The sequence below is a fragment of the Pecten maximus genome, chromosome 14 (assembly GCF_902652985.1).
Source record: "Pecten maximus chromosome 14, xPecMax1.1, whole genome shotgun sequence".
Taxonomy (NCBI): domain Eukaryota; kingdom Metazoa; phylum Mollusca; class Bivalvia; order Pectinida; family Pectinidae; genus Pecten; species Pecten maximus.
In genome coordinates this window covers 17,006,614-17,032,800 of record NC_047028.1, presented here as the reverse complement: position 1 = coordinate 17,032,800, position 26,187 = coordinate 17,006,614, and the positions used below count along the sequence as shown (strand labels likewise).

Genomic DNA, 26,187 nt, shown 5'->3' with positions numbered 1-26,187 from the left:
CGTGAGTTTTAGCGGCGGTAGCTACGAAACGACGACATTTGTAGCGGCTGCAAGGATAATTCCTCTGGAAGATTTAATCGAAAAATGGAAGTTTCAAACATTAAGAAGGTGTTACGCACACACAGAATGGAAAGTAAGTTTATGACCGACACACCAATTGATCTTAACTCTGATGGATGTCCGTTGTCTTTTATGAATAGATAGTTTAGGTGTTAATTTGATCGCATATCAGCTCAATATCTGGCAAATACGAGTGTTTTAATGCATACAACAAATGAAACGTTTTTAATACATGCAAGAAGTGAGTGTTTTATTTCATGCAAGAAACGAGTGTTTTAATACATACAACACAGTCATGTGTGTTTCATTTATCCGTTGTTAAGGTGCCAAAGCTAAGATCGACTTTGCTGATATCAGCACATTTGACATTGTCCCAACTCCACCAAAGGAGCCAAAACCAGAAGCAAACAGGATGCACAGGCGTCGCGGGATCCGTGCGCAGAAGTCAAAAACATACGAGGCAAAACCTGCATCCTTACAAGAATTTGAGGCACAGGAATTAGGACTTAAACATGACACTAGGAGTGAATCCAATGACTTGGCGAGGACTGGACCTAGTGATACAAATAATCCTTGGTATTGTCAAACTCCCAAAACAAGAGACACATCTTTCAAAAAGAACACATGCAAAGGTAAGGACTGGTCTTTGCTTCGGCTACTTAATTTTTATCAATCGACTCGTGTATTTCAGACCAATAGCCTATCGTGCAATCCTGCTTTTAGATACTTCTAATATCTATACATATGTGGTCCAAATTTTTTCCAGATATGAAAACCACTTTCGTTGACCAGACGACAAACGCATCACTTAAAGACGTGTTGAAGAATACCAAGTAAGTGTTTTTGTTAATTTTAGTAGTCACGTACAGGCAGGGACATACATAGAATATAAGTACATCCCTGGTACATGTAACAGGTTTTCGTTATTGAAGTAAAAACTGTCAAATAAAAATATGTATGTCTTATATTTACAGTTTTTTTGTTTGTTTTTTGTTTGTTTTTGTTTGTTTTTGTTTTTGCTAAGAACTACATATTGTTCTTAATATTTATTCATGATAGCAAGTAAACATTCTGGAATTGTTTGCTGTTATTTATGATTTCTTCGTGCTAAACACATATTTATATAAGTTCTTGCCTAAATAGAATAAATGTATATATAATTTTCTCTAATTTCAGCCCTATAAGGTACCCAACCCCTGGGCCCAGAGACCAGTTAGCTCCAAGTCCTTTTCCCGTCAACAAGAACAAACTTGCCCCTGTGGTGGACCCGAAAAAGAATGCTGTACCAAAAACTGCCCGCCCGGGGCCACGTCCCGTCAAAGCTATACACACGCCTGTTTTCAACCCAAGTAAGTCATGGTGGTCATCTTCTGAATTAAGAAAAATAAAGCAATATAAAATTCACGTTTCTATATTGGATCTTTTTCTAAAAGATGTTTTGCATTTCATTTTATTGCATTGATTTTACTTTTATTTATTTATTTACTTATTTTTAGGTTTATATCTATTTTTTTTATATATATATATATTACTTTTTGAACAATTTTTGTTTTTTATTTAATTTATTTCTAATGATGAAAACAAATATCCTAATACCTTCGTGGATATTGGAACCAGGGATAAACTGTGTTGTTGAATTGTTTTCCAGGTCATCGACAGTTATAGTCTTTTAGGAGGGAAACACCATGCAGACTGTGTAGTGATATTAGTTATTCATTTTGTTTGTTTTAGTTTATATATTTATTTAGTTTTATTTTGTTGGACTGTTTTTGTTTCGTTTTAAGGTTTGATTGCCACTGCCCCTGATCGGCAAGCTAGAACACCCCTTCCTGAAGCAATGAACAATCCAAAGTATGTAAACCTTTTAGAGAAAACGAGGGTTTATTTACTGAATTGCAGTCACAATTTATCTTTCAGTATTTTTTTGTGTTTTAAAAGTATTGGTATTTTAATTACAATTTCAACGCATTCGTAAGATGATCCTCAAGTTTCCTTAACTTTTTGAAACAGAATGATGAATCATTCACGGAAAACATTAAAGTTTTGTTCCATTTTCAGTCCTATAAGGTACCCAGCTCCTGGGCCTAGAGACAAGCTAGCTCCAAGTCCTTTCCCTGTCAACAAGAATAAACTTGTCCATGTGTTAGACCCCAGGAAAAATGCTGTGACAAAAACTACCCGTGTGGGCCTACGTCTGGTCAAGGCCGTGCGCGTGTCTATCTACAGTGACAGTAAGTTATTGTTATCCATGTAGACTTTACGTACGGTGGCCAGAAACATCTCTTATTGGAATACGTATTAAAAATGATACTCATTAACTTACCAATATATGTATTTTAGAAAGATTGAAGTACATCGTTGAAATCTGTAGGCGTTAGTGTATGTGATTAAGTGGTCCTCACTGGAGACTTTTATTTATATTGTGTGGGAATCTTTATTTCAGATACAGAGTCCAGCTGTATACTTACACAGATGTACAGTGACAGGTATTTATCTCGTGAATACAATGGGGGGAATTGTATTGGTTTCAGATTGTCCTAATTAAACATACTTTCCTTCAAAATATCAAAAATATAAACAATCCATAAATTCGTGGTGCTTGATATCTGGAAAAGTAACCTCTAATTAGCTGTATAAAATGTTTGTCGTTGATGACGTATTTTAAACTGTTCTCTCAGTCATTGGTACACACCTTTCTATATATGTCTCATATCTCCCTCTTAAATAATATGACAATATCTAACAATTCTAAATGATCTCAGTGATGTTAAAGTACTGTTTATGCGTAACTGTTTCTCTAAAATATACGTACTCTTTATTATAGAGATGACTACGCCAACAGCATTGTTCCAGCGATGGAGAACAGCCGCCCTATCAGATACCCTCCCCCGGGTCCCCGGGAACAGATGCTGCCCAATCCCTTCCCTGTTAACAAGGCGTGTCTGCCCCCTCTCATCAAACACGGACGAGTTGTCGCCCCTATGTGTGGATAGAGCTAGCGACAGACTTTTCCAGGAGCTGTTTCTTTCTGTTAAAAGGACACCGCATCATGATCCTGAAGACAACGATTAAAATTATACAGCTAATGACTGTCCAACAGTTTTACTTAAACATTTACATAATTCTTCATAAACTGTAGTTATAATTATCATTATTAATATTTTTCTTCTCATAAACCGGTTTAAAATAAGTATAACACTTATTTTGTTCTGTTGTGCATGCATATACATCGGGTCAGACCTTCAATCATGATTTCAATAGTGCTGGGCAATTTAAGAAATCCTTATTTAAAGTGTCACCTGTGAGAGTGATATTGAATTGTAAAAGTGATAAAACCGTATATAAATGTATTGACGAGGCTATGGTACATTTGATGCAAGAGGTTGAAAAGGTAGTTGAATGATGAATGTGAATAGTTTCCGTTTTGTTTGACATATTTATTAATACATAATTCTAAACATGTGATTGTGAATAAATGCAAGAAACTTTATCAGAAACGTTTCGTTGTTCTTCTTTCCTGTTCAAATATTTCTACAATAGAATCAAAAAGCTCTCCTACACCCAAACAGAAAGTTGCTATCATGTCGTGACCTATTTCGACAAACCTAGATCCAATACATAGCTCTGTATTTTTCTAGAAGTCTCCGACCTTCATCAATGTGATTGTACAAGTCTAGTTTAGCAGTTTGACATTCATCTCTGTGTCTACAAGTTTAAGTCTATAAGTCTTTAATCTCCGTTTCCATGTCTGTACAAGTTGAGATCTTGAAGCCTCCGACCTTCACCTCTGTGCCAGTACAGGTTGATATCTATGAGCCTTTGACCTTCACCCCCGTGCTTGTGCAAGTTTAGACCTTGAAGCCTCTGACCTTCATCTCTGTGCATGTACAAGTTTAGACCTTGAATACTGACCTTCACATCCGTGCCTGTACAAGTTTAGACCTTGAATACTGACCTTCACCTCCGTGCCTGTACAAGTTTAGACCTTGAATACTGACCTTCACCTCCGTGCCTGTACAAGTTTAGACCTTGAATACTGACCTTCACCTCCGTGCCTGTACAAGTTTAGACCTTGAATACTGACCTTCACCTCCGTGCATGTACAAGTTTAGACCTTGAATACTGACCTTCACCTCCGTGCATGTACAAGTTTAGACCTTGAATACTGACCTCCGCGCTCACAAAGACTAAGCTCTAGAAACTTCTGACCATCACAACCATGTCTTTTCTTTCACCTTTATGTCTGTACAGGTTGAGATCTATAATCCTTTATCATCACCTCTGTGTCTGTATGAATTTATATCTAGAAGCTATTGACTTTTACATCGGTGCCTGTACAAGTTGAGATCAATCTTATGGGAGCGGGAAATTGATTTGCTTACTGTATCTCACTGTGTGTCGTAAGAGGCGACTAATTGTGGGGACCTACTGCAGGGCCGGGATGGTTTCGACTTTTGTCTTCTAATAAGGCCCGCTGCATCCCCACTACATGTTTATATATATATCTTCTGTCCCATTACAGCACTTGGGATCTTAAATCTTTCCTTTCTTTCCTCACTGCACTGTATTTCTGTGTTTTGTTTTCTTCGATGGGTGTCTCCTCGACACTCGTCCTCATATGACCCTGGCTGTTGGTGTCTCCTCGACACCCGTCCTCATATGACCCTGGCTGTCGGTGTCTCCTCGACACCCGTCCTCATATGACCCTGGCTGTCGGTGTCTCCTCGACACCTGTCCTCATATGACCCTGGCTGTCGGTGTCTCCTCGACAACCCTCATATGATCCTGGCTGTCGGTGTCTCCTCGACACCCGTCCTCATATGACCCTGGCTGTTTATATGACCCTGGCTGTTGGTGTCTCCTCAACAACCGTCCTCATATGACCCTGGATGTTGGTGTCGCCTCGACACCCGTCATCATGCATACGACACTGGCTGTTGGTGTCTCCTCGACACCCGTCCTCATATGATCCTGACTGTGCGATGACGTTTAACCCCTTAAAACAAACAAACAAACAAGCGGAGATCTAGAATCCTTTGACCTCCACTTCTGTGCCTGCAGCAGTTTATATCCAGAATCCTTTGACATTCATCTCCGTGCATGTACAAGTTCAGATCTACATTCGACCTTGTGTCTGCGCAAGTGTTGGTTAAAACGTCATTGACCTTCCTGCCTTTGTATACTAATCAGTATCTAGTAATCTGGTAATGCGTCGGTTCATTCTCCCTGGCTCACAATTTGTTTGATTAATGCAACGATTAAAACGAGTTGCATTAATCATAGTGGCTCCGTAATTTATCCGTCTGTCTCACTGTAAATACACGAGTTTTTTTTAATGGATACCAGAGGAATGCCAACTAAATCATCTTCCCTGCATCTCCGGACCTTCGGGTTGTTACCGGACGAACATCCCTGCATGTCCGGACCTTCGGGTTGTTACCGGACGAACATCCCTGCATGTCCGGACCTTCGGGTTATTACCGGACGAACATCCCTGTACCCTCGGACCTTAGGATGGTACCGGAGGAACACCATCAATGATATACATTATAAACCTTCCCTGTACCCTCGGACCTTAGGATGGTACCGGACGAACACCATCAATGATATAAACCTTCCCTGTACCCTCGGACCTTAGGATGATACCGGACGAACACCATCAATGATATACATTATAAACCTTCCCTGTACCCTCGGACCTTAGGATGGTACCGGACGAACACCATCAATGATATACCCTGTACCCTAGGACCTTAGGATGGTACCGGAGGAACACCATCAATGATATACATTATAAACCTTCCCTGTATCCTCGGACCTTAGGATGGTACCGGACGAACACCATCAATGATATACCCTGTACCCTCGGACCTTAGGATGATACCGGACGAACACCATCAATGATATACATTATAAACCTTCCCTGTACCCTCGGACCTTAGGATGGTACCGGACGAACACCATCAATGATATACCCTGTACCCTCGGACCTTAGGATGGTACCGGACGAACACCATCAATGATATACATTATAAACCTTCCCTGTACCCTCGGACCTTAGGATGGTACCGGACGTACACCATCAATGATACACATTATAAACCTTCCCTGTACCCTCGGACCTTAGGATGATACCGGACGAACACCATCAATGATATACATTATAAACCTTTCCTGTACCCTCGGACCTTAGGATGGTACCGGACGAACACCATCAATGATATACATTATAAACCTTCCCTGTACCCTCGGACCTTAGGATGATACCGGACGAACACCATCAATGATATACCCTGTACCCTCGGACCTTAGGATGATACCGGACGAACACCATCAATGATACACATTATAAACCTTCCCTGTATCCTCGGACCTTAGGATGGTACCGGACGAACACCATCAATGATATACCCTGTACCCTCGGACCTTAGGATGATACCGGACGAACACCATCAATGATATACATTATAAACCTTCCCTGTACCCTCGGACCTTAGGATGGTACCGGACGAACACCATCAATGATATACCCTGTACCCTCGGACCTTAGGATGGTACCGGACGTACACCATCAATGATATACATTATAAACCTTCCCTGTACCCTCGGACCTTAGGATGATACCGGACGAACACCATCAATGATATACCCTGTACCCTCGGACCTTAGGATGGTACCGGACGAACACCATCAATGATATACATTATAAACCTTCCCTGTACCCTCGGACCTTAGGATGGTACCGGACGAACACCATCAATGATATACATTATAAACCGTCCCTGTACCCTCGGACCTTAGGATGGTACCGGAGGAACACCACATATAAACGTATCTTTCCTGTATCTACATTATAAACGTACCTTCCCTGCTTGCTATCATGAAAATGTTTTTAATCAGAACCTTTCGGTTTATGGATTATGGAGTGTCCTCTAAAGTATTAATTTATTTTACAATCATTCACTCTTTAACCCGGATGAAAGTTCAGTTAAAAACATCTATTGTGATAGCGCAAAGGCACAATTAAGTTACACTGAACATTACTAACGCCCTTTACTTATAAGTAATTGAAAAGATTGTATTGAATACATACATTATTTTAAAATGTGATATACATTTTTCCGCGTAGAAGGACGCAGAGGGTCTTAAGAATATACGAAGGTGTTGTACTTACCAGGGAAAAATTAGGAAGAAGAGGCATAGGCCTACCTATTTTTTGAATATCAAAATCTTGGAAACTTTGTGAACTTAGCAGGTTATTTTTATTATTACTGCTTCTTAAAAAACAAGTTATAGCATGCAAACTTATAATTCGAAATTGCAAAATACCTTATATATGTAGCGGAACTGGACTGGGCTTGGCGCTGGTGGCCATGTTGCTCAAATGGTTAGAGCAGAGGTCCCGGGTTCGAGTCTCGGTGTAGTCGTTACATTTCCCTTATTAGACGTTGTATCCGTCTGCGTGTTATTATATTACACATGAAAGTGTTATATCTGTCAGGTAAAGAATGTTAAAAATAGAACACATGACCGGTCATAATTCATTTTGCTCATGTGGTTTAATTTACTCGGGTACCTGCGGGTAATTAATACACAATATTATATATATATATAGTAATATTTTCAATCGGGCCTAATTTGGTGTTATCAACCTTGAAGTGTCCATTTTGCCACAGACTGTGACATGAATTCGGCAATATATCAGTCACACGTGAAGTAAAGTGGTGTAAATTCTTAATTCCCCACGGCGAATGGCTGCGTCAGTGGCTCTACGCGTACCTATACCTTGAGTTTGGCAAATCAAAGGTGGCTAGGTGCATTGTGTATTGGACTGAAGATATAGAACATTGTTGTCCTTTTGTGTATTACGGTCAGTATACCGTATGACACACTGGTCAAACATTTAAGAGATATAACCATTCATGTTCACTGAAAGGCCGTGAGTCCAGACCACTAAGCCCTATCAGATCAAGTGATTGACAGCATACAGTACAAAGATAGATTACTCCCCTTTGGTCTAGAAAACCTTTTTTAACTTCCGTGTGTTACACCGTCGCGGAAGACAAAAGAGTGCGGTATCTAATATTGCATTTTTCTCCAATATCAAGTATTTTGTAGTCAAATTATTCCAACGTGATATCAAAAATATATCCTTAAAATCGATATATTGAAAAACTTTGCAGTATTTGGCAATTTCTTTACGCGTATGAATATATTACACTCCATCTCCTGAACTACTTTCTTTGACAATATGGCGGGTTAGAATCACAAAAGCCAGCTTTGGTGATTGTAAAGTTGTTTTAACCATTCATTACAAGGATTTCGACATCGGTTGGACTTCAGACACATGCAAAATTGTCATATGAAGATTTAGGACTTTTGTTTTACGTGGTTGGAGTAGTGTAATCCATCATGAAGACTGTTTATGGGGAGCGAACCTGACATCACTTTGAGTTCGAGTGAGTCAGCATCCGAACCTGAGATAAGAAAACACTAGGAAATTTTGGCATCATGAAAATAAGAAACAAATTCAAGTTGTGATAACCACGTGTCTGGAACTCGCGCTACACACGTGTGTAAAATGTATTAATTTCAGGTAAGAAACAAGTAAATTTTGGCCGCTTGTATTGTGCAGACATGTTTAGATTTTTGGGAGTTTCCCCTCCTGGTTTCGATCAGTAATATAACAACACCTTTCGATGGCCGATAAAGGTCACAGGGTGTATATTGGCATACTTGTATGTGTGTTTATATGTTATCGCTACTACTTATAGTTCGTCATTGCATGTTGACGTTTGTAAACATGAAACATCAGCGTCAAACACGTAGCTGTCACATTGCCGGCGCAATACACAAACCTGAGGTAACATTGTGTATTGCAGAATATACAACAAAGTAGTTTCTGTAATACTCATTCGTTATGTATTTTACAAACATCCATTCATTGAACGATGTTCTAGCATTTAATCTGCATTGCTGTAACGCTCATTTCCCAGTTCAATAATTTATAGTTTTTTGTTTTACCTAAATGATGTACATATACAGAGTGACGCCAGATCAATTATTGGGAACAATCATTATTGTTAAACAGAGTTTGCCTCCAAGCTACAGACATAGCCTTTTGAAGCATACAAAATAGACCCCATTCAAACTATACAGAGGGACTCCATTCCTAAAATACCCACCACAAACTCTTGATTGGAGGATAAATCAACCAGTTAATACTTATTTAAGCTACTATAATGTTAAAATTGCCTGGAGAAAAGGATATAAATTGTGATGTTTTAAAAAAGTTTGTTACAAAACTAACTCTTTCTATTTATTACTAAAATCAAAAGTTGCTGCAACCTTGTTGGTTATATAAAATATGCAGCGGTCTTGCATGATCTAATTCATATATTACCGATTGTAACCCATTTGGAAAACTGTTCAACTAGTCAACGAAAGTAAATGACCTCGTTTTGTGATGAACTATATGACTGATACGCCTTTCATGTTCACAACCAACAGTCGAAGTGAACAATGTTTTAACCCCAAAAATATGTACAAAAAACAGCGAAGTTGATGGTATAGACTTGTGTATTGCTTTAATTTATTATCTGTATATTTAATTATTTATAGACCAAATTCTCCGTTTCCTGAGGGCGGAATCTTAAGGTAATAGTCGCTTTAATAAAGCAGTTGATTTTATTAAAAGTTTAGAGTTCATTAAAACTTAGTCATTGAAAATGGTTTATTATCAATAGAACGGCCTTTCAAGATTGTTGATCACTGTCATTCATAGTGAGATGGAATGAATCGAAGAAGTTGATCAGTCCCAGTACATTTATTTATCACATACAGGAATATCATTAATAAAACTTTCTGGTTTCATTTTTTTTGAGGACTATATTACCATCTGATATCCAAAAATGGAGTATATAAACTAAGCATATGATATTATTATTACAATGACTACATTATACAATTATATCAAAAAAACCCTTCTTTGAGGAAAAATGCAGTATATAACTAAGGATTTATTCCCTATTCCCCAGTTTTTTGTATATTGTTTATCTTTCCCGTTGAAGTTGTCAAAATTCCAAATATCTGGTATTTTACATCCACTAAAAAAGGAAAATAAATTGAATCTGGCAACTTGTGTTTCCCGGATTCCAAATTTTACACTTTTGGCAAGTAGAGCGAGGTCTGATAAATGTGGTGGGCAGTTATATATATTAATTAGCAATAGGTGAGGTATGATCCCAAAATGATTTTGGATATCAATTCAAAAATATAAAAAAGAAAGAAAAGAGGAAGGATTCAAAAATATAAAAAAAAATGTAAGAAACAGGAACAAGGAAGGTCTATTTTCAGTTTTGAGGATCCTTTTTAGCCTAGCAAACTTTGTCCCCATCACACAAGGTTATATTGGATTGTGTATGGTGTTGTGTCTGGTATCTTTAATTATATATAATTAGACAATAATAGGTATGGGATCCCTCCCAAGATACATATATACTGATATGCAGATTTTTTTCTGGATTAACTTAAGATTTTCTTCCATATTGATTATCTTAATTGAGTGCTTCTTGATATACTGATACAGGTACCAGTGGCATTAAATTGTGCATGTACATATCTATTGTTTTGTTATTAACACACATGTATATAAAAGTTACATTATAAAGTCTGTATAAAGTCTCTCTTCTGGAAGACAAATTGTTGGCGAGTTTGCTGTACCTTCAAGTCTTTATCTATAAAGAACACGACATGCATTTGTTCAGAATATACATTTTGTATTTTATGTTGGCATGGGGATTCTTTTCTAAGGCGAACCAAATTCATTGTTTACCAGACATACTAGCTTCCTACCAGTTGTAAATTTAGACAAAGAATGATGTTCATTGTCTGTGTGTCTGACCCACTTTGCATATGTACCTATTCACATATATTCTGTTGGGAAATTATGTAATACATGAAGGTGGAAAAGGAAATGAAATGATAATAGGCAATTTCAGAATTGTTCAATAAATAGTTAGGCTGTACAACAGAGACATGATGAACTTGCCTCTGGAATGAAATGTTATTGAAGAAATTATCAATGGTACAACTATCAAGCATTATACGAAAGTTAAGAGTACCTTATACATGAACAATCTTTATCCTCAAATAACTCCAATCCCCTGGTGTAAACGTTTACCACATTTATCCTCAAATAAGTCCCATACCCTAGTGTAAACATTGACAACATTTATCCTCAAATAAGTCCCATACCTAGTGTAAACATTAATAAAATTTAACCTTAATCATTAAGTCCCATCCCCTAGTTTAAACATTGACAACATTTATCCTCAAATATTTAAGTCCCATCCTCTAGTGTAAACATTGACAACATTTATCCCCAAATAAGTCCCATCCACTAGTGTAAACATTGACAACATTTGTCCTTAAATAAGTCCCATCCACTAGTGTAAACATTGACAACATTTATCCTCAAATAAGTCCCATCCACTAGTGTAAACATTGACAACATTTATCCCCAAATAAGTCCCATCCACTAGTGTAAACATTGACAACATTTATCCTCAAATAAGTCCCATACCCTAGTGTAAACATTGACAACATTTATCCTTAAATAAGTCCCATCCCCTAGTGTAAACATTTATCCTCAAATAAGTCCCATCCACTAGTGTAAACATTGACAACATTTATCCTCAAATAAGTCCCATCCACTAGTGTAAACATTGACAACATTTATCCTCAAATAAGTCCCATCCACTATTGTAGATATTGACAACATTTATCCTCAAATAAGTCCCATACCCTAGTGTAAACATTGACAACATTTATCCTCAAATAAGTCCCATTCCCTAGTGTAAACATTTATCCTCAAATAAGTCCCATCCACTAGTGTAAACATTGACAACATTTATCCTCAAATAAGTCCCATACCCTAGTGTAAACATTGACAACATTTATCCTTAAATAAGTCCCATACCCTAGTGTAAACATTGACAACATTTATCCTCAAATAAGTCCCATCCACTAGTGTAAACATTGACAAACATTTATCCTCAAATAAGTCCCATCCCCTAGTGTAAACATTTATCCTCATATAAGTCCTGTTATAGTGTAAAGAATAAGTCCCATCTACAGGTGTACATGTAGTATTAAAGTTTGAGGATGGCCTAATTACTTGTCAACCAATTTTAGCTCATTTTAAAATTGACGAATCTGCAAAAATGAAGAAAGGGTCTTATTTGTGGGCAGGTGTTTAATTTGGGATAACTAGAGACTGATTGTTACTATATCTGATAAGTTGACAATTATGATGATATTGTACATATGGAAGACAAAAAAAGGAGCATTGGTGAAATGCTTTGACTCTTTTTTTCACACAATCCAAAGCAGAATATTATGTATTTATATATGGTTCATTTTGATGCAGACATATATAATGTATCAGTTAAATACAGGAACATAAAAAAAAGATCAACACAGCAAATAAAGTTAATTATCATTGACATTTTCAAGTTGTAGCGTATGGAATTTGAATAGAACAGTTGTATGGGCTATGACTTGAAAATGTTAGTTATGATCAACTTCATTTGCTCTGTTGATCTTTCATGTATATAAACAATAGTGTATTTCCCCCAAATTTTGGATGGTGCAGAAACAATAAACCACAAGTGGTTTATGAGAGAAAATAATAACAAAAAAAATTCCTTTCAGTATGAATTGACTGAAGTTATTTTCCCCATGTACTCTTAAGTACCTGGGTAAGTTTTAATTATTGATTGTAATGATTAATACATGTAAATAGAAGACATAAAAAAACTACAATACAAGCTGTGTATAACCTGTGATGGACAGCAGCCATCTGTTAGATTCCAGTACAGCGGTATGCATGCTTTCTCCAAATAATCACCCCCTGATTCCTCCATGTACCAAATACGATTACTAACACTAGGATAGTTGGCCAAATGCTAGTTGGATATCTTTAATAGACAACACAAATAAACTAAATAAGTGATGTCATATTGATATAAATTTCAATGCAGTTGAATCTCATTACCTCAAAGTTAGTGGAGTCATGAAAGGACTTTGAAATCCCGAGTATTTAAGGTATTTGGTTAATTTTATGTAGAATTTTACTTTCTGAACTGAATTTTTACATATAGATAAGCTGCTCAGATGTATTCTGCTTAAGATGTTTGTTTGCTTGGCTCATGAGTCATGATCATGAACAGCTATTGTCATTTTGTGTCGGGTCTCTCTGTTGCTGGTTGCAATTGCTATCTCACTAAACAACATATACTGAAGACATATTGCTTGTTATCCAGATGACACCATAGGGATAAAGTTTCTTGCCCAAAACCATGACAGCTCTTGATAGGTCATGATCTCTCTGTCCTTAAATCTCCTTATTGTGTTATTATATATAATTACCAACCAAAACATAATCTAGCAACTTTCAGTGTCAAGCATAATTCTCACAGGGAAAATATTTCTTTGATTGTAAGTTGAACTGTTCTACTCTGATAAGGCCAGCTAGTGTGTTTATTGGTTTAAATGTGGTATGTAAGGTTGATGCAGACCATTACCTTTCCATTACCACAACCACTTTGGTATCGCATGTATACACAGATTATAGAATAGTTATACACATCTCTACACAGTACTGTACATTACTCCCACACAAATCTGTTCTATAGTATATTGACCACAGTCCAAGAATAAGGGTTCTGGGTACAATGTGGTACGTATATATAATGGTCAACCTCAATGAATTGCTAATCACAGACACTACACACGTACACTACACTGTAAAAATGTTGGCTTTGACCTCATAGATAGTAAACGTTGATAAAACTATTGATAAACTTGTTGATATTGACGAAAAATCTTTTCTAGATCAATATCAAAATGTATAACTTTTTATCAGACTCCAAAAGGCAAGGTCTTGATTGATGTAATTTTGGTTCAGATAATATCACCCTGTGATACGAGTTGTCATTTTATCTGTCTGGCAAAAAGAACAATGCATGGAAACCATTATGATTTCTGATTATATTTTGTTACAGATCAAATTTTGATGTATCAGTGTAAATGTGACAAATTGACGTGTTGTTCCGTCAAAGTCATGTTGACATCCAGGATGTTTCAGTTGGATGGAACAGAACTGGTCCCTTTGTATACACGTATGTACATGTATGCATATGTGTTATCATATACATGTATACTAATTATGTATAACATTTTATCTGAGGTCAAGATCACCAGGTAAGATTTAAAAGAGCAAACTCTGCAGATTCACCAAAATTAAGATACAAAAATGTAGTTTTAAATTTTCAACCATATCACCTGTTCTGGTAATTTAAAGCTGAGAGTTCCTAGATATATATCAAATTTTCAGGGCCTGTTTCTTGATTTTAGTCATTCAGAAATTATAGAGTAGTGTCATAGTTTTAAGGTAGATATTAATTTTTCAAATGGTGGTTCATTTCTTTCTTTCTTGAATTTTAATTTGTTTACCATGCCTGTTCCCCTTTCTGTAATTTTGACAGAGTTGGCAGTTATGAAGGGATTGTATGCAGTGTATTAAGTAAGGGACATATATTTCGCTTTTCAATATATAAACTGTTATTTTGATCTATCAGGTAGATAATATACTGATATCTCATTCTAAGTAAACAAGGATCACAGTTGTCCATACTCTTGTGCAAATGTATGTTGCATTAGTGATCAGGAATATATAGCACAGCTTTACCTATATATAACTATGGTACAACATGTACAGCTGTGTGTAGCCTATACTGCAAACTGGAGCTCAACAGGTTTTGGGGTCTTTTGATAAATATAGTTTATCAGAAATATGTCCATAGATTATTATTGATATGTTTTTTCTTGATTTACATTTCCTGAGTATGGGTAACTTGGCATTTATATAGAGCTGCTGGAAACATTATAAAGTTCATTTGTTTATTTTCAAAGACAGAAACCAGACATTGGATACCAATTCATGACCTCATATAACTAGCAGTAGTAGATCTGTACACACAAACCTGATGATAGTTTGATGGGTTGATCACAACTCATACAGAATGAAGCATATATAGATCTCGATGAGCAGTGAAAACATTACTGAAATGTGATGTAATGTGTGTTTGTCTTATCTGGGGAGCGGAGATAAAAACAGGTGATTCGGGGACCATAAAATCATATAGGGGCTGACAACATCTTCTCCATAGGAAGTGGAATTGAAAAAATGCAAAATGCTGGTGCCTCGAGGGGAATTTTTTGAAATCTGTTACAGATCAGAAAAAGTTGAGGAAAGGAAATTAGTTTATCATTAGACATTTTATTACTTCTATAGAATTGACAATGTAGAGCTTTCATGGGTGTTTTTCAGACATCAAATATTGATTTTATCTTCAAACTGCTAGAGGCAAATACACATATTAAGTCTATCATTTAATCACTTGTTCAAACCCAAGTTTTGTAATATTGCTAAACATAGGCAGGAAAAAATCAGAGAGAAGTGACTGGATGACAATTTTGCTTTAATAATTTATATTAAAAATGTTGGTGTTCATAATTGTTAAGTTCATTTGACAGGCAGTGATCATGATATTATATCCTGGCAGAAATTCAGTATTTAAGTTTTCATGTCTTATCTTCTCAGCTTGAATTATAATGTCCAGATAATATCTTTCACTTTACACTGAAAACTTTGTCCTTTGAAAAATTGGAAGAAAATGAATTGGTTCATTATTTTCTGTAAAGTTCACCACAAAAACTTGCTCGCTGATTTCTAAAATTAGTACATTTATTGATGGAGATCTCTATAGATATCTTATTCTGATGTAGAATTACATTAACAGACTAAATTTAATGTTACACCAACATACTTATTTGATGTGCTTGCTATTTCTGTCTCTTTCCTATTAGGACTAGCTAAAGTGTCCCCTACACCTGTGGACAAAATTGAATATCAAAAGAAGAAATGATTGATTTATGTTTTGTCGTGTTTTTGAGCCAAACAAAAAGCTATTTCACCTAGCTGAAATGTTTGCAATTACCGTACATGTTTGAAACACAAGAGAAAAAGATTTAAACATTAATATCTTACCATTTTCGAAAGTATATTTTTCCAGTCCAAGCTGCAGCCAGCCTCAAGTTGTTGTGTATTATATTAGTTGCACTTAATTTTGAGATGACGTTTTGGACCAAGTTTACTTGCTTGTGTTGTCTGTAAAGATAACATAATGGATCAGTTTGCCATCATTGGGTTGTGATCCTTGTATCTAAGATTCAATGTCATAACTGAACTTTGCATCGGGTGATATAGTGTTATAGTACACTCTCGTGTGCAAAATGATTGCTATTGCTTAGAACAGAATAATTGGGTTTCAGTTCTGAAGGCCAAAGGTGAAAAGGTCATTGTCTATATAAATAAAGTTGGTTTCAAAGTTGTTCATAAAGCTATCAGCTTTCAATATTAAAGTTAAATTCTGCAGCTTAATTTCCTTAAGTACTGCAGGGGTTCCATCTCTTGTATAAGTTCATGTTTCATCCATGGCCACTTGGGGTCAAAATTGAGGTTACTGCTTGTCTGCATGCTCCTATAAATAGATATTCAACGTCCTAACTCTCCCAACTTCATTGACTACAATGAATTGTGTGTATATGATTGTCATAAAACTTATACACTTACAACTACTTTTTTTTTGTATGATCTGTTGTATGAATTTGCATTTCTGAATCTCCTGGTATCGAAATTGAGGTCACTCTTACTATGAATAGATTTTTTAATTGTTTTTCTACTAACTTGTAAAATAGTTCTGTTAATTCAAACTATTACATTTTTTGATCTCTTGTTATGATATCTAGCTAGTAGTGTTTCCTTTAGTGACACTGTCGATCAGAAAATTCTTACCATCTTTTGTGGTGTATTGGATGACGATGTTGAATAGTGAGGGATTCATATCGCTTGAGATGTGCCAGCCTTGTTTTATATTGCTTATTGCTAGCATGATTGTGATTTATTTTCATTTACTGAAACAGTGGTTCTATGTTCACTAAAGGGAGCAGACGTGTTATTTTGATTGGCCGGAATTCCTCATTAATTATATACTACATGTAACACTGCTTCTGACCAGTTGTAAAAGTTACTGCACATGTACAGCTCAACTGACATGGATTTTGAAATCAATCCAAAATGCAACTTTTCGGAAAAAAAATACTAAGTTACAGCTAGCTATATATATATTCCATGTATTGAGCATACAATTTGCATGGATTTCAAATTCGATATATATTGCCCCAATAAACTGTGTTAGATACACTGTTACTGTTATTTAATTTTGTATACTATAAAATTCTTTATATTGAAATTGATCATTGGAAATTTTCGAAAATTAGCATGTGATATACATTTTACTTATATTGATGCAGAAAATTTCATCAAATTTAAGCTATTACAAAAATATATAGAGTGGCTAATGGCTATCATAATACTACTAGCTATATTTCAAGGAATGTTTTTCTATTTTGGTCATGTGCAAAATTATGAGGTGATAATTCCAGTTGAGAACCAGGAAATTGAATAGATGTTGATAATTTGATAGATATGGAGAGCAATCGAGATGTGTCAAATTACATAGAGGTACAAATTAAAGTGCGACTATGTTTTGGTATTCACAAATTCAAACATACTGACTTTTCTACTGTACTGCCCCTTACTTCTACTGTGAATGAGCCATACATTTCTTTAACAAATTTGATAGCTGATACTCTTCATATGATTTTTACCAGCAAAAAATAACATAACAGGATTCCCTCCGTTTTGCAATGGTGGTTTTTTAGCGTTACAGATATCAAAAGAAAGTATATACACATTTTTATCTGAGCAGCTAAGGAGATAGCTGTTGGTCTAGTAGATGTGGAATTTAGTTTTGATGCGCACTGAATTCTTTGACATACTTATACCCTGTGGTGTTTTGGTCCCTATCTTAGCACTGCCAAGCCACAGAGGGATCGTGTTACAAGACATGGTTCCAACTTTTATCAATGGGGCAAGTGGCTTCATAGGGGCCGGTTGTGGGGAGAGCATTCTATTTAAATCCATTTCCGCCCCTTGTGGTAATCTTGGTATTCAGTGTATTAGCTTCATATGATGTAAAAACGATGTGGCACAAACAAGTGTTGGTTGGTAGATTGATTTACTGATTGCAGGAGGAAACAAAATGGGTTTTTCAGGATTATATATATATATGTGTGTCTACTTCAAAAGTCTTACAGCTACATGCTGAAGACTAGATAGTGGTTAGCACTAGGGGGCTGTATATATACTACAGAATGTTTAGCTGCTAGAGCTCATCAGTGACAGAGAACTTTGCTGATATAAAGCATACACAGTAATGCTGTAAAAAAACAGACTCCCATATTGGTATCGGTCAGAATTAAGTCAATTTTATGACCTGGCTGTTTACTATATATAGACCCAAAGTTCCTGGTGTATATATATGTTGTATGTAAAATCAACTATTGCTTCTCAAGTGGCTTCTGCAACTAGATAACAATAATTAGATAATCAGCTGCAATACTGTTTACAAAGTACATGTACCCAGTGAATGATGATCATGATCTTGCAGCACTATATAGCTGTTTACTGGTAACTTGTGAATGTTGAGCTTGCATCATCACTTTTTACTGGTAACTGGTGAATGTTGAGCTTTCAGCTTCACTATTATATAATTACTGGTACATATATAGTGAATGCATATTGAGCTTGCAGCATTGCTATTTACTGTACATAGTGAATGTTGAGCTTGCATCATCACTATTTACTGGTACATAATGAATGTTGAGTTTGCAGCATCAATATATACTGGAACATTGTGAATGTTGAGCTTGAAGCATTGCTATTTATACTGGTACCTAGTAAAAGTTGAGCTTGAAGCATTGATGTTTACCAGCGCAGTACCTAGTGAATGTTGAGCTAATTACAGCATCGCTATTAACTGGTAACTAGTGAATGTTAAGCTTGCATTGTAGCATCATTATTCACCAGTACCTATAGCTAGTAGAAATTATTTACAGTGGAACTTCGTTAGCTCGAACTCGACGGGACCATGAGAAAACTTTGAGTTATCCGAGTGTTCGAATTAAGCGAGTTGTCATTTTTGGTGCAAAGTTTGGTCAATATTTGTCAACATCATATATAATCATTATAACTCCGCTTTGTCACTCATCAGTTAAGTGTAAAGACTGGTCAATACGAGTATGAATGTTGAGCTTGATACATTGCTATTTTCTGGTACCACTTACATACCATTGTCAAGTTATATTATAGTGCTTATTAGCTAATTACAGTAATGCTTATAATGATTTCCTATCTAGTTTCAATTTGTAGCAATAACTATAATAGGTAACTCATAAATGGTAAATTGTGTTCAGCGATATGGTACAATGTAATGTATTTTATTTATTAACTGCATTCAACTTGAACCAAGGCTATAATTTATACTCAGTTGTTATTTTGTATGTGGTTATTATCGATAATTCGCAAATGTAGAATCTTGGTGTTTCTTACAACAAACAGATACTTCCTGTTTCTGATTAATGATTTAAGATTCTCCCAGCATCCATGATCCTTAGCTTCCAGTTCATAACAAATGTAATGCGATTAAGAATTGTTTGTGTGTCATTTTCCTTCAATGAAGTGAAACTAAAGTTAAAAAGAAATGAAGTAGAATCTATTTCCTTGTTTTATAAAGTAAGCTTGTGCTGAATTTGTTTGGATTTCAGGGTCTTACATACAATATAGTGCCTCAATAAGGTTGTTTGTTATAAAATGTCTGTCACAACCAAGGTGTCATGTTTCACAGCTGACAGTGATACTTCCCTGTAAGGATCAACTGTGGTTCAAATTAGGAATATCCTTAAGTCGTTAAAAATAAAATGAACTTATTTAGAAATGTTATTTTTTGGTTCATATATATGTATAGAGGATATTTAACAGTGTCTTCAGTAATACTAAATATCATATATTTCACCAATCAATGTGGCTAATATTTGGATATTTGATATAGAATGAAAAATTTAAGATATTTCACTGGTAAAAATGTAATAAATATGTATATTACATATGGGGTATAGATTTCTTTTGATGTTTGTACCTTGAAGTAGTGATTCTAAGTATTGTGATTTTGGTTGTGAACATATATATATATATCAAAAATGTTGAAGGTGACAGATTTGTACATTCGTTAATAATATACGTGATGGATTTGGCCTTAAGCTGTATTTTGACTTTTCTCAACAACTTTGTGATTTAATGTAAATGTATGTCTATGATCCTATAAATATGGATGTTTCTAAGTTTAATTTTAACGGAAGGAATTTTAGTATTAAATCTAAAGAAGGATGTGGTAATCCCAGCATTCCTAATGACTCTTCAGATTGAAGAGTGACGGCCTAGAATACCGTGACATAAACTGGTGCCTGGTCCTGTTGGGGGACACTTGAGGTTTATCATGCATTATACTACTGTAATAAAAACTTTCTGGCATGCTTTATAGCAAATTCTTCTGGTTTTTCAAGTGTTTTAATAGAAGGGCTGCAGACATTTAATGTTTGTGAAGGATAATAAAAAGTGTTTGTAAACATGAATAAAGAATTAATTTGTCAGTGCCAATTTATAGTAAATGTCTATGAGTTTCGGTGAAATGTAGTTTATTTTAGCAAGTATAAAGTGTGGGGTTAATTACATAAAAAATTTATTCCAAAAAAGGTTACATAATGTTCTGTTAAGCTAATTGGATTTTTAAACTTATGAATTATAAAGAAGTTTTGCTATTTATAAATTTGAGTAAAATTAGTTTTGAAATTTGTGAGTTGCTGTCCAAAAAAGGAAAGGTTTGTCAAAAGATTAGAATACTGCAAAAGTAACATTGATTTATGTTGAAGGAAAAAAAGTACACGTGTAGATATATAGAGAATTCTCCAAATATGTACTCCAAATTTCATTGCATGTGATGTGCCGTGTTTTTGACATTTCAATGCGATGGATATTTGTGTTGATTGAGTTAAGGATTGACCAGCACGACTCGGATGTCTGATTCCTACTCTGTGCAGCCTTGGGGTAATTGATTTTGTGGAATTGTCCAGCATCTCTTCAAATGTTATTATGAAGCCAATTTTTCTTCGTTGCTTCAACAGTACCGACGTGGCAGTGGTTTTAATTCGTTGGTCGACTTTCCAATGTAGGGATTTTAAGCTACAAAAATCCTGCATTTTGTGCAATTCATTTGTACAAATTGTAGAACCAAAACTAAATGGTGTCCGTCTTCTGTTTTAGATGTGGCTGTCCTCACCAACCAGTAACTAATGCCCACTTCGTCCGACATGGCTGAGGAGCAAATTGTCATCGCTAAGTATGACTACAAGGCGGAGAATGCTCAAGAACTCGACATAAAAAAGAATGAGAAACTTGTTCTACTGGACGACACTCGTGGATGGTGGAAAGTCCAAAACAGTCGCAATAAATCTGGCTTTGTACCATCAAATTTCGTCAAGCGTTCTAAGACATCCAAGTTTCTCACAAGTTTGCGCAATACGCTTGGTAGAAAAAATAAAGGGGAAGGCAAAGTAACAGTTACAAGTCCCATGGTAAGTCGAAACGGTGATACAGGAAGTGACCAGAACAGCACTAGTAGTGACGTACAAATATGTGACCCTTCCCCTGCCATATCAAAGTTCACATACGCCGCACAGCAACCAGACGAACTGTCACTCACAAAAGGTGAGAGGGTGATGGTTTTAGAGAAATCTTCTGATGGCTGGTGGAAGGGTAGGAAAGCAGATAATATAACTACAGGTTGGTTTCCTTCTAATTATGTTGATTTAGAACAGACTGAAAATGATGGGTCCATGTACACTACGGCTGCCGCTCTGGAATGCCCCCAACCTCCACTACCAGAGCCGGATGCACAGGAAACAGTCACCACGATATGTCCCTTCAATAGTACTAACTCGGAGGAACTCAGTTTTGAAAAGGGCGAAAGGTTAGTGATCATAGAAAAGCCTTCCATTGATCCGGAATGGTGGAAGGCAAGAAATGGGCGTGGTGAGGCTGGTCTTGTGCCACGTAATTATGTACAAACTGTTGAGGACAGTGAGGGAGAAACCGCTACGAACACAAGCTCGTGTACGCCGCAGTCCCAATCCACAAGTAGTCTATCCAACGCCTCAAATCTCAGTGTGGTCGGCAATAGAAAACAATTCCGTGTGTCTGGTCCCATGGCCGAGAAAGACTGGTTCTATGGTAAAATCACTCGGCAGGAATGTGAAGATGTGTTGAAAAAGTTTGCAGATGAAGGAGATTTTCTTATCCGTGAGAGTGAATCTGCTGTAAGTATATTTATATATGATGTGTTGGAGTGTAGAATTGTAAGTGTTGTTTTTTATGATGAATCTGCAGGTGTCAAGAAAGGGATCATTCTAAATATAATTAGGCCCTTTTGTTTCATTGTAATTTGTTTGAATGGAAAAGTTTGAATGCACTTGGGTCCTTTTTAAAATTATGTTGAATTGGCATAGTGGACCGGAGGATGCCATTATGTACTATGTACAACTTAAGCAGTCTATTGTCACTTAATCCTCATTCTGATAAAATGTACAAATTTATATCCAACCCTTCATATACTGTAAATCACTTAGATTTTGAGAATATATATACTTTATTTCGCGAACTTCACTCTTCAGATGTAATCCGGTAAATCGTAAATAAATGATTTCGCAAACACTGACCTAAAAATGACTAAATTCGTTAATGATGAAATTTTAGATTCATTGGCTATGCAAGACTCCTATATCAATAACGTTAACCGTTAGCTTGCAATTGACTGCCATCCAGAGGTATTTTTTTCGTACAAATAATCCCAAAGGATTTGGATACGTGATTGTAATTGACTCACCTCCGGTGTTAATGTGATAATAAATCCCATGTGATATATAATTATAAATGATTTACAGAAATTTAGAATTGCCCTATTAGCTTATGGAATCATTTTTCATTGGAAAGGTCATGTCTTTCTTGGAAGAAAAAAAAATGAAAAAAAAAATTCTTGCATACTTCACAGATTAGACCCTGATTGTGAATGATAATGTAGTCTTTAATTGGTGATCTGCACTATTTTTGATGTAAGTAGGTGTATCACATCTACAAGAAGCTAATTCCTCTCATTTGCAATACTCTATAACATGAAATGTTCGGTGTGTATATATATAAATTAAACTAAATACTATGTTTTGTTGTATGTAATATTGTTATATTATTGTTACATGGCCTTGGGCTAACCATGAAAGTTTGTACCCATGAAATATACTGAAGGTGGGTGCTAAGTCTTACCAAATTGAAAATTAATATTTATATAACTTTCTCTATTTACAGGCTGGGAACTTTACTGTGGTGTTAAAAGCAAGTGAGAGAAATAAACACTTTCGTGTTCAAGTGAATGATAATATGTACCAGATCGGCCAACAGAAATTCAGCTCCCTGGACGAGTTGATAGAGCATTATAAAAGACATCCAATATTCAAGCAGGAAAATGAAAAACTCTACCTTGTCAAAGCATTTGTGTATCCCTCAGAATTCTAACGTACCCTAAAGGGGGGTGGGGCTATTATATTAAATTGTGTGTTTTCTGTCATCCCTCAGAGTTTTAAAGATACTTTGTAGGGATGCGGCTGTTGTATTAATTGTGTCAAACCTTTCATCCTAACATTGATCATGTGCACTTGATGTAGATATATCAGTCAGTCTTACCATTCTCCATGTGTTAGAGCATCACACCTGCTTATTGAGCTACTTTACATGAACAATATTATGTACCTCCTTTTTTGAAGAGTTCCATAATAATTAAGAAAAAATGTTATTTTATCCTGCAATAAGGATGGGCCCAGCACATAACCTCAGAGGCGCCATAGATAGGGCTTATTACAGCACAATAAAATTGCATGTGTTGATAATTTTACTGATTAGGCAATTGATACAGCTGGACTTATGACAAGGCATATGCTTTATGGTGGACAAATGAATCATTGAACACTTTCTGGATCATTTTGCAAATTTATTTCTAAATCTTTCTGGATCAGATACTTTTTGTATTATGTTGATATTTTTAAGTTTAAGTGCTCCATTTCATAAGCAATGAATAATAATAATGACACAAAATTTAAAGTTTATGAGTAGCTACAAACTCTCTTCATGAATATTGTAGTAAATTCTGTTTAATTTGATCTGTGTACGTAGATACAAATTAAGTTTCATGATTTAATAATTTCTCTTTGAGCAACATATTTAAGCATCTTTTAAATCTTTCTCATGAAGAATGTTGTGACTGTTTGAATTTTACATTTGTGCATACCTTATAATTATAAGGCCTGTGATTCCATATCTATGGATGGAAGTATTGACAGTAAATTTTAATTAATGGTAATTAATTTACATCTTAGTCATCAACACTTCAGCATGAGTAAATATACATGTACCCTGAACAATGTTAAACAAAGATATATTCTTGTGTCCCTAGCTCTGTGTATTTGTAGGTATTTATATATTATATGTACAGAAATAAACTTTCCATTCTCATATCCATGGGTGTTCTGTACCGGTAGATGTACAAGAAAATGTGTAGTTCAATTGGTCTCTTCAGTTGTCTTCAAATTTAAAACAAATGCATTGACATTTTCAATTTAGCAATACATATTTACATGTACACGAAATAACATGGATTTGAGAATGGAAACAAATGACTTCTTCATATATGAATATATATATTAGGACAAAATGATGAATGTTACATAAGTCGTTATTTATCAAAACCTGTACATGTTTGGTAGATCACAGCTCAAAATCCTGCCACCATATTACAATAAATGGATATTTTTATTTGCGCATTATCTTAACAAATTAGTCATTGGTAGAACAATCAGAAAAGTAAGTATTTATTTTTAAAAAAATCAGTGATTTACCGTATCACACACCAGTTAATAGGTTTGGGAGAGGCTGGAGCAATAACCTTATGTCATCAAATATGGAGTTTCTTGGCTTTTAGTCATCCTTTATCATCTCCTCGCCAATAAATATTGTCTTTCATGGAAGACATTTTTTATTTACAAACTTGCTTATTGGTGTAAGGGAGGTAACTCTTCTACACTGATGACATGTTAGCCTGGAATTTTGGTGTAAGGGAGATAACTCTTTGACACTATTTACTTCGTAGCCTGTAACTTGGAATCATACCATTGGCTTTATATTTTGCAATCGAGGTGGTGCTGGGCACATCAAAAGTTTGGGTTAATTACTGGTTTCCATGCTAACTAGGTATGACCTAGATAATCAGCTGGAAACTGGAAAATCACATCCTATTATAGTATACTAGTAGGTTCATTGAAATCAAATTTTTTCATTTGAATTTCTGCAAATCTAATTGTCAGATAATAAGATTTTATTTGTAAGCTCGTATATTTCTCTCTTTTTTTTGGTGTAAATTTGAGATGTTCAGTTGGCTTTCTGAAGAATAATTTGATATCATTTATACAATTTTTCTGGTATGACATTTTTGATTTTTTCACGTTGGCCATTTTGATATTTTTATTACAAAGTCAAGTTATCATAGGGTTAATAACTTTCCCCCTCCATAATGATCAAGGAAGAATATTTGTACCAGATATTTAATTAGATGTACGGTTGTGTACTGTCTGCATTTAGCAATGAACTATGAATTTTTGTAACAACTTCCAAAATATACATCATTTAGATTTAATATGTTTGTGAAAAAACCTTGAACTTTATCATGGTTTGTAATTAAATTATAGTACATTTATACATGCATTTCTAAAATCAGGATAAAGCATCTCTGTTTATTGGAATTTATATTGATTCAAGTGTCATTTTGTACAAAGACATTTTAGATCTTAAAACTTTGAAGTTCATCATCTCTGAGACAATTTAATATGTATACCATTTTTAGCCCACCATCATCAGATGGTGGGCTGTTCAAATCGCCCTGCGTCCGTGGTCCGTCGTCCGTCCGTCCCTCCGTCCGTCCCTCCGTCCGTCCGTCCGTCCCTCCG

General features: G+C 35.6%; 2 protein-coding genes across 2 annotated transcripts; both read left to right on the top strand.

Annotated features, from left to right (window-relative positions):
• LOC117342866 lies at nt 1-3,506 on the top strand. Its single transcript, XM_033905153.1, has 8 exons — nt 1-133; nt 384-692; nt 827-893; nt 1,237-1,409; nt 1,845-1,911; nt 2,119-2,291; nt 2,504-2,546; nt 2,885-3,506. Exons 1-8 carry the CDS (start codon nt 85-87, stop codon nt 3,051-3,053), a joined length of 1,050 nt encoding a protein of 349 aa, XP_033761044.1. The 5' UTR covers nt 1-84; the 3' UTR covers nt 3,054-3,506.
• A 4,801-nt stretch (nt 3,507-8,307) lies between these two features.
• On the top strand, nt 8,308-25,071 carry LOC117343019 (cytoplasmic protein NCK2-like). The gene is made up of 3 exons (XM_033905343.1): nt 8,308-8,656; nt 21,407-22,458; nt 23,501-25,071. Exons 2-3 carry the CDS (start codon nt 21,436-21,438, stop codon nt 23,705-23,707), a joined length of 1,230 nt encoding a protein of 409 aa, XP_033761234.1. The 5' UTR covers nt 8,308-8,656; nt 21,407-21,435; the 3' UTR covers nt 23,708-25,071.
• Nucleotides 25,072-26,187: the final 1,116 nt, after the last annotated feature.

Bases quoted from the DNA above. Each gene is read 5' to 3' on its own strand.
- LOC117342866 (XM_033905153.1), top strand. From the start codon at position 85: ATGGAAGTTTCAAACATTAAGAAGGTGTTACGCACACACAGAATGGAA. The intron at 134-383 runs GTAAGTTTATGA...TCCGTTGTTAAG, and splicing joins ACGCACACACAGAATGGAAA to GTGCCAAAGCTAAGATCGAC. The intron at 894-1,236 runs GTAAGTGTTTTT...CTCTAATTTCAG, and splicing joins GACGTGTTGAAGAATACCAA to CCCTATAAGGTACCCAACCC.
- LOC117343019 (XM_033905343.1), top strand. From the start codon at position 21,436: ATGCCCACTTCGTCCGACATGGCTGAGGAGCAAATTGTCATCGCTAAG. The intron at 22,459-23,500 runs GTAAGTATATTT...CTCTATTTACAG, and splicing joins TCCGTGAGAGTGAATCTGCT to GCTGGGAACTTTACTGTGGT.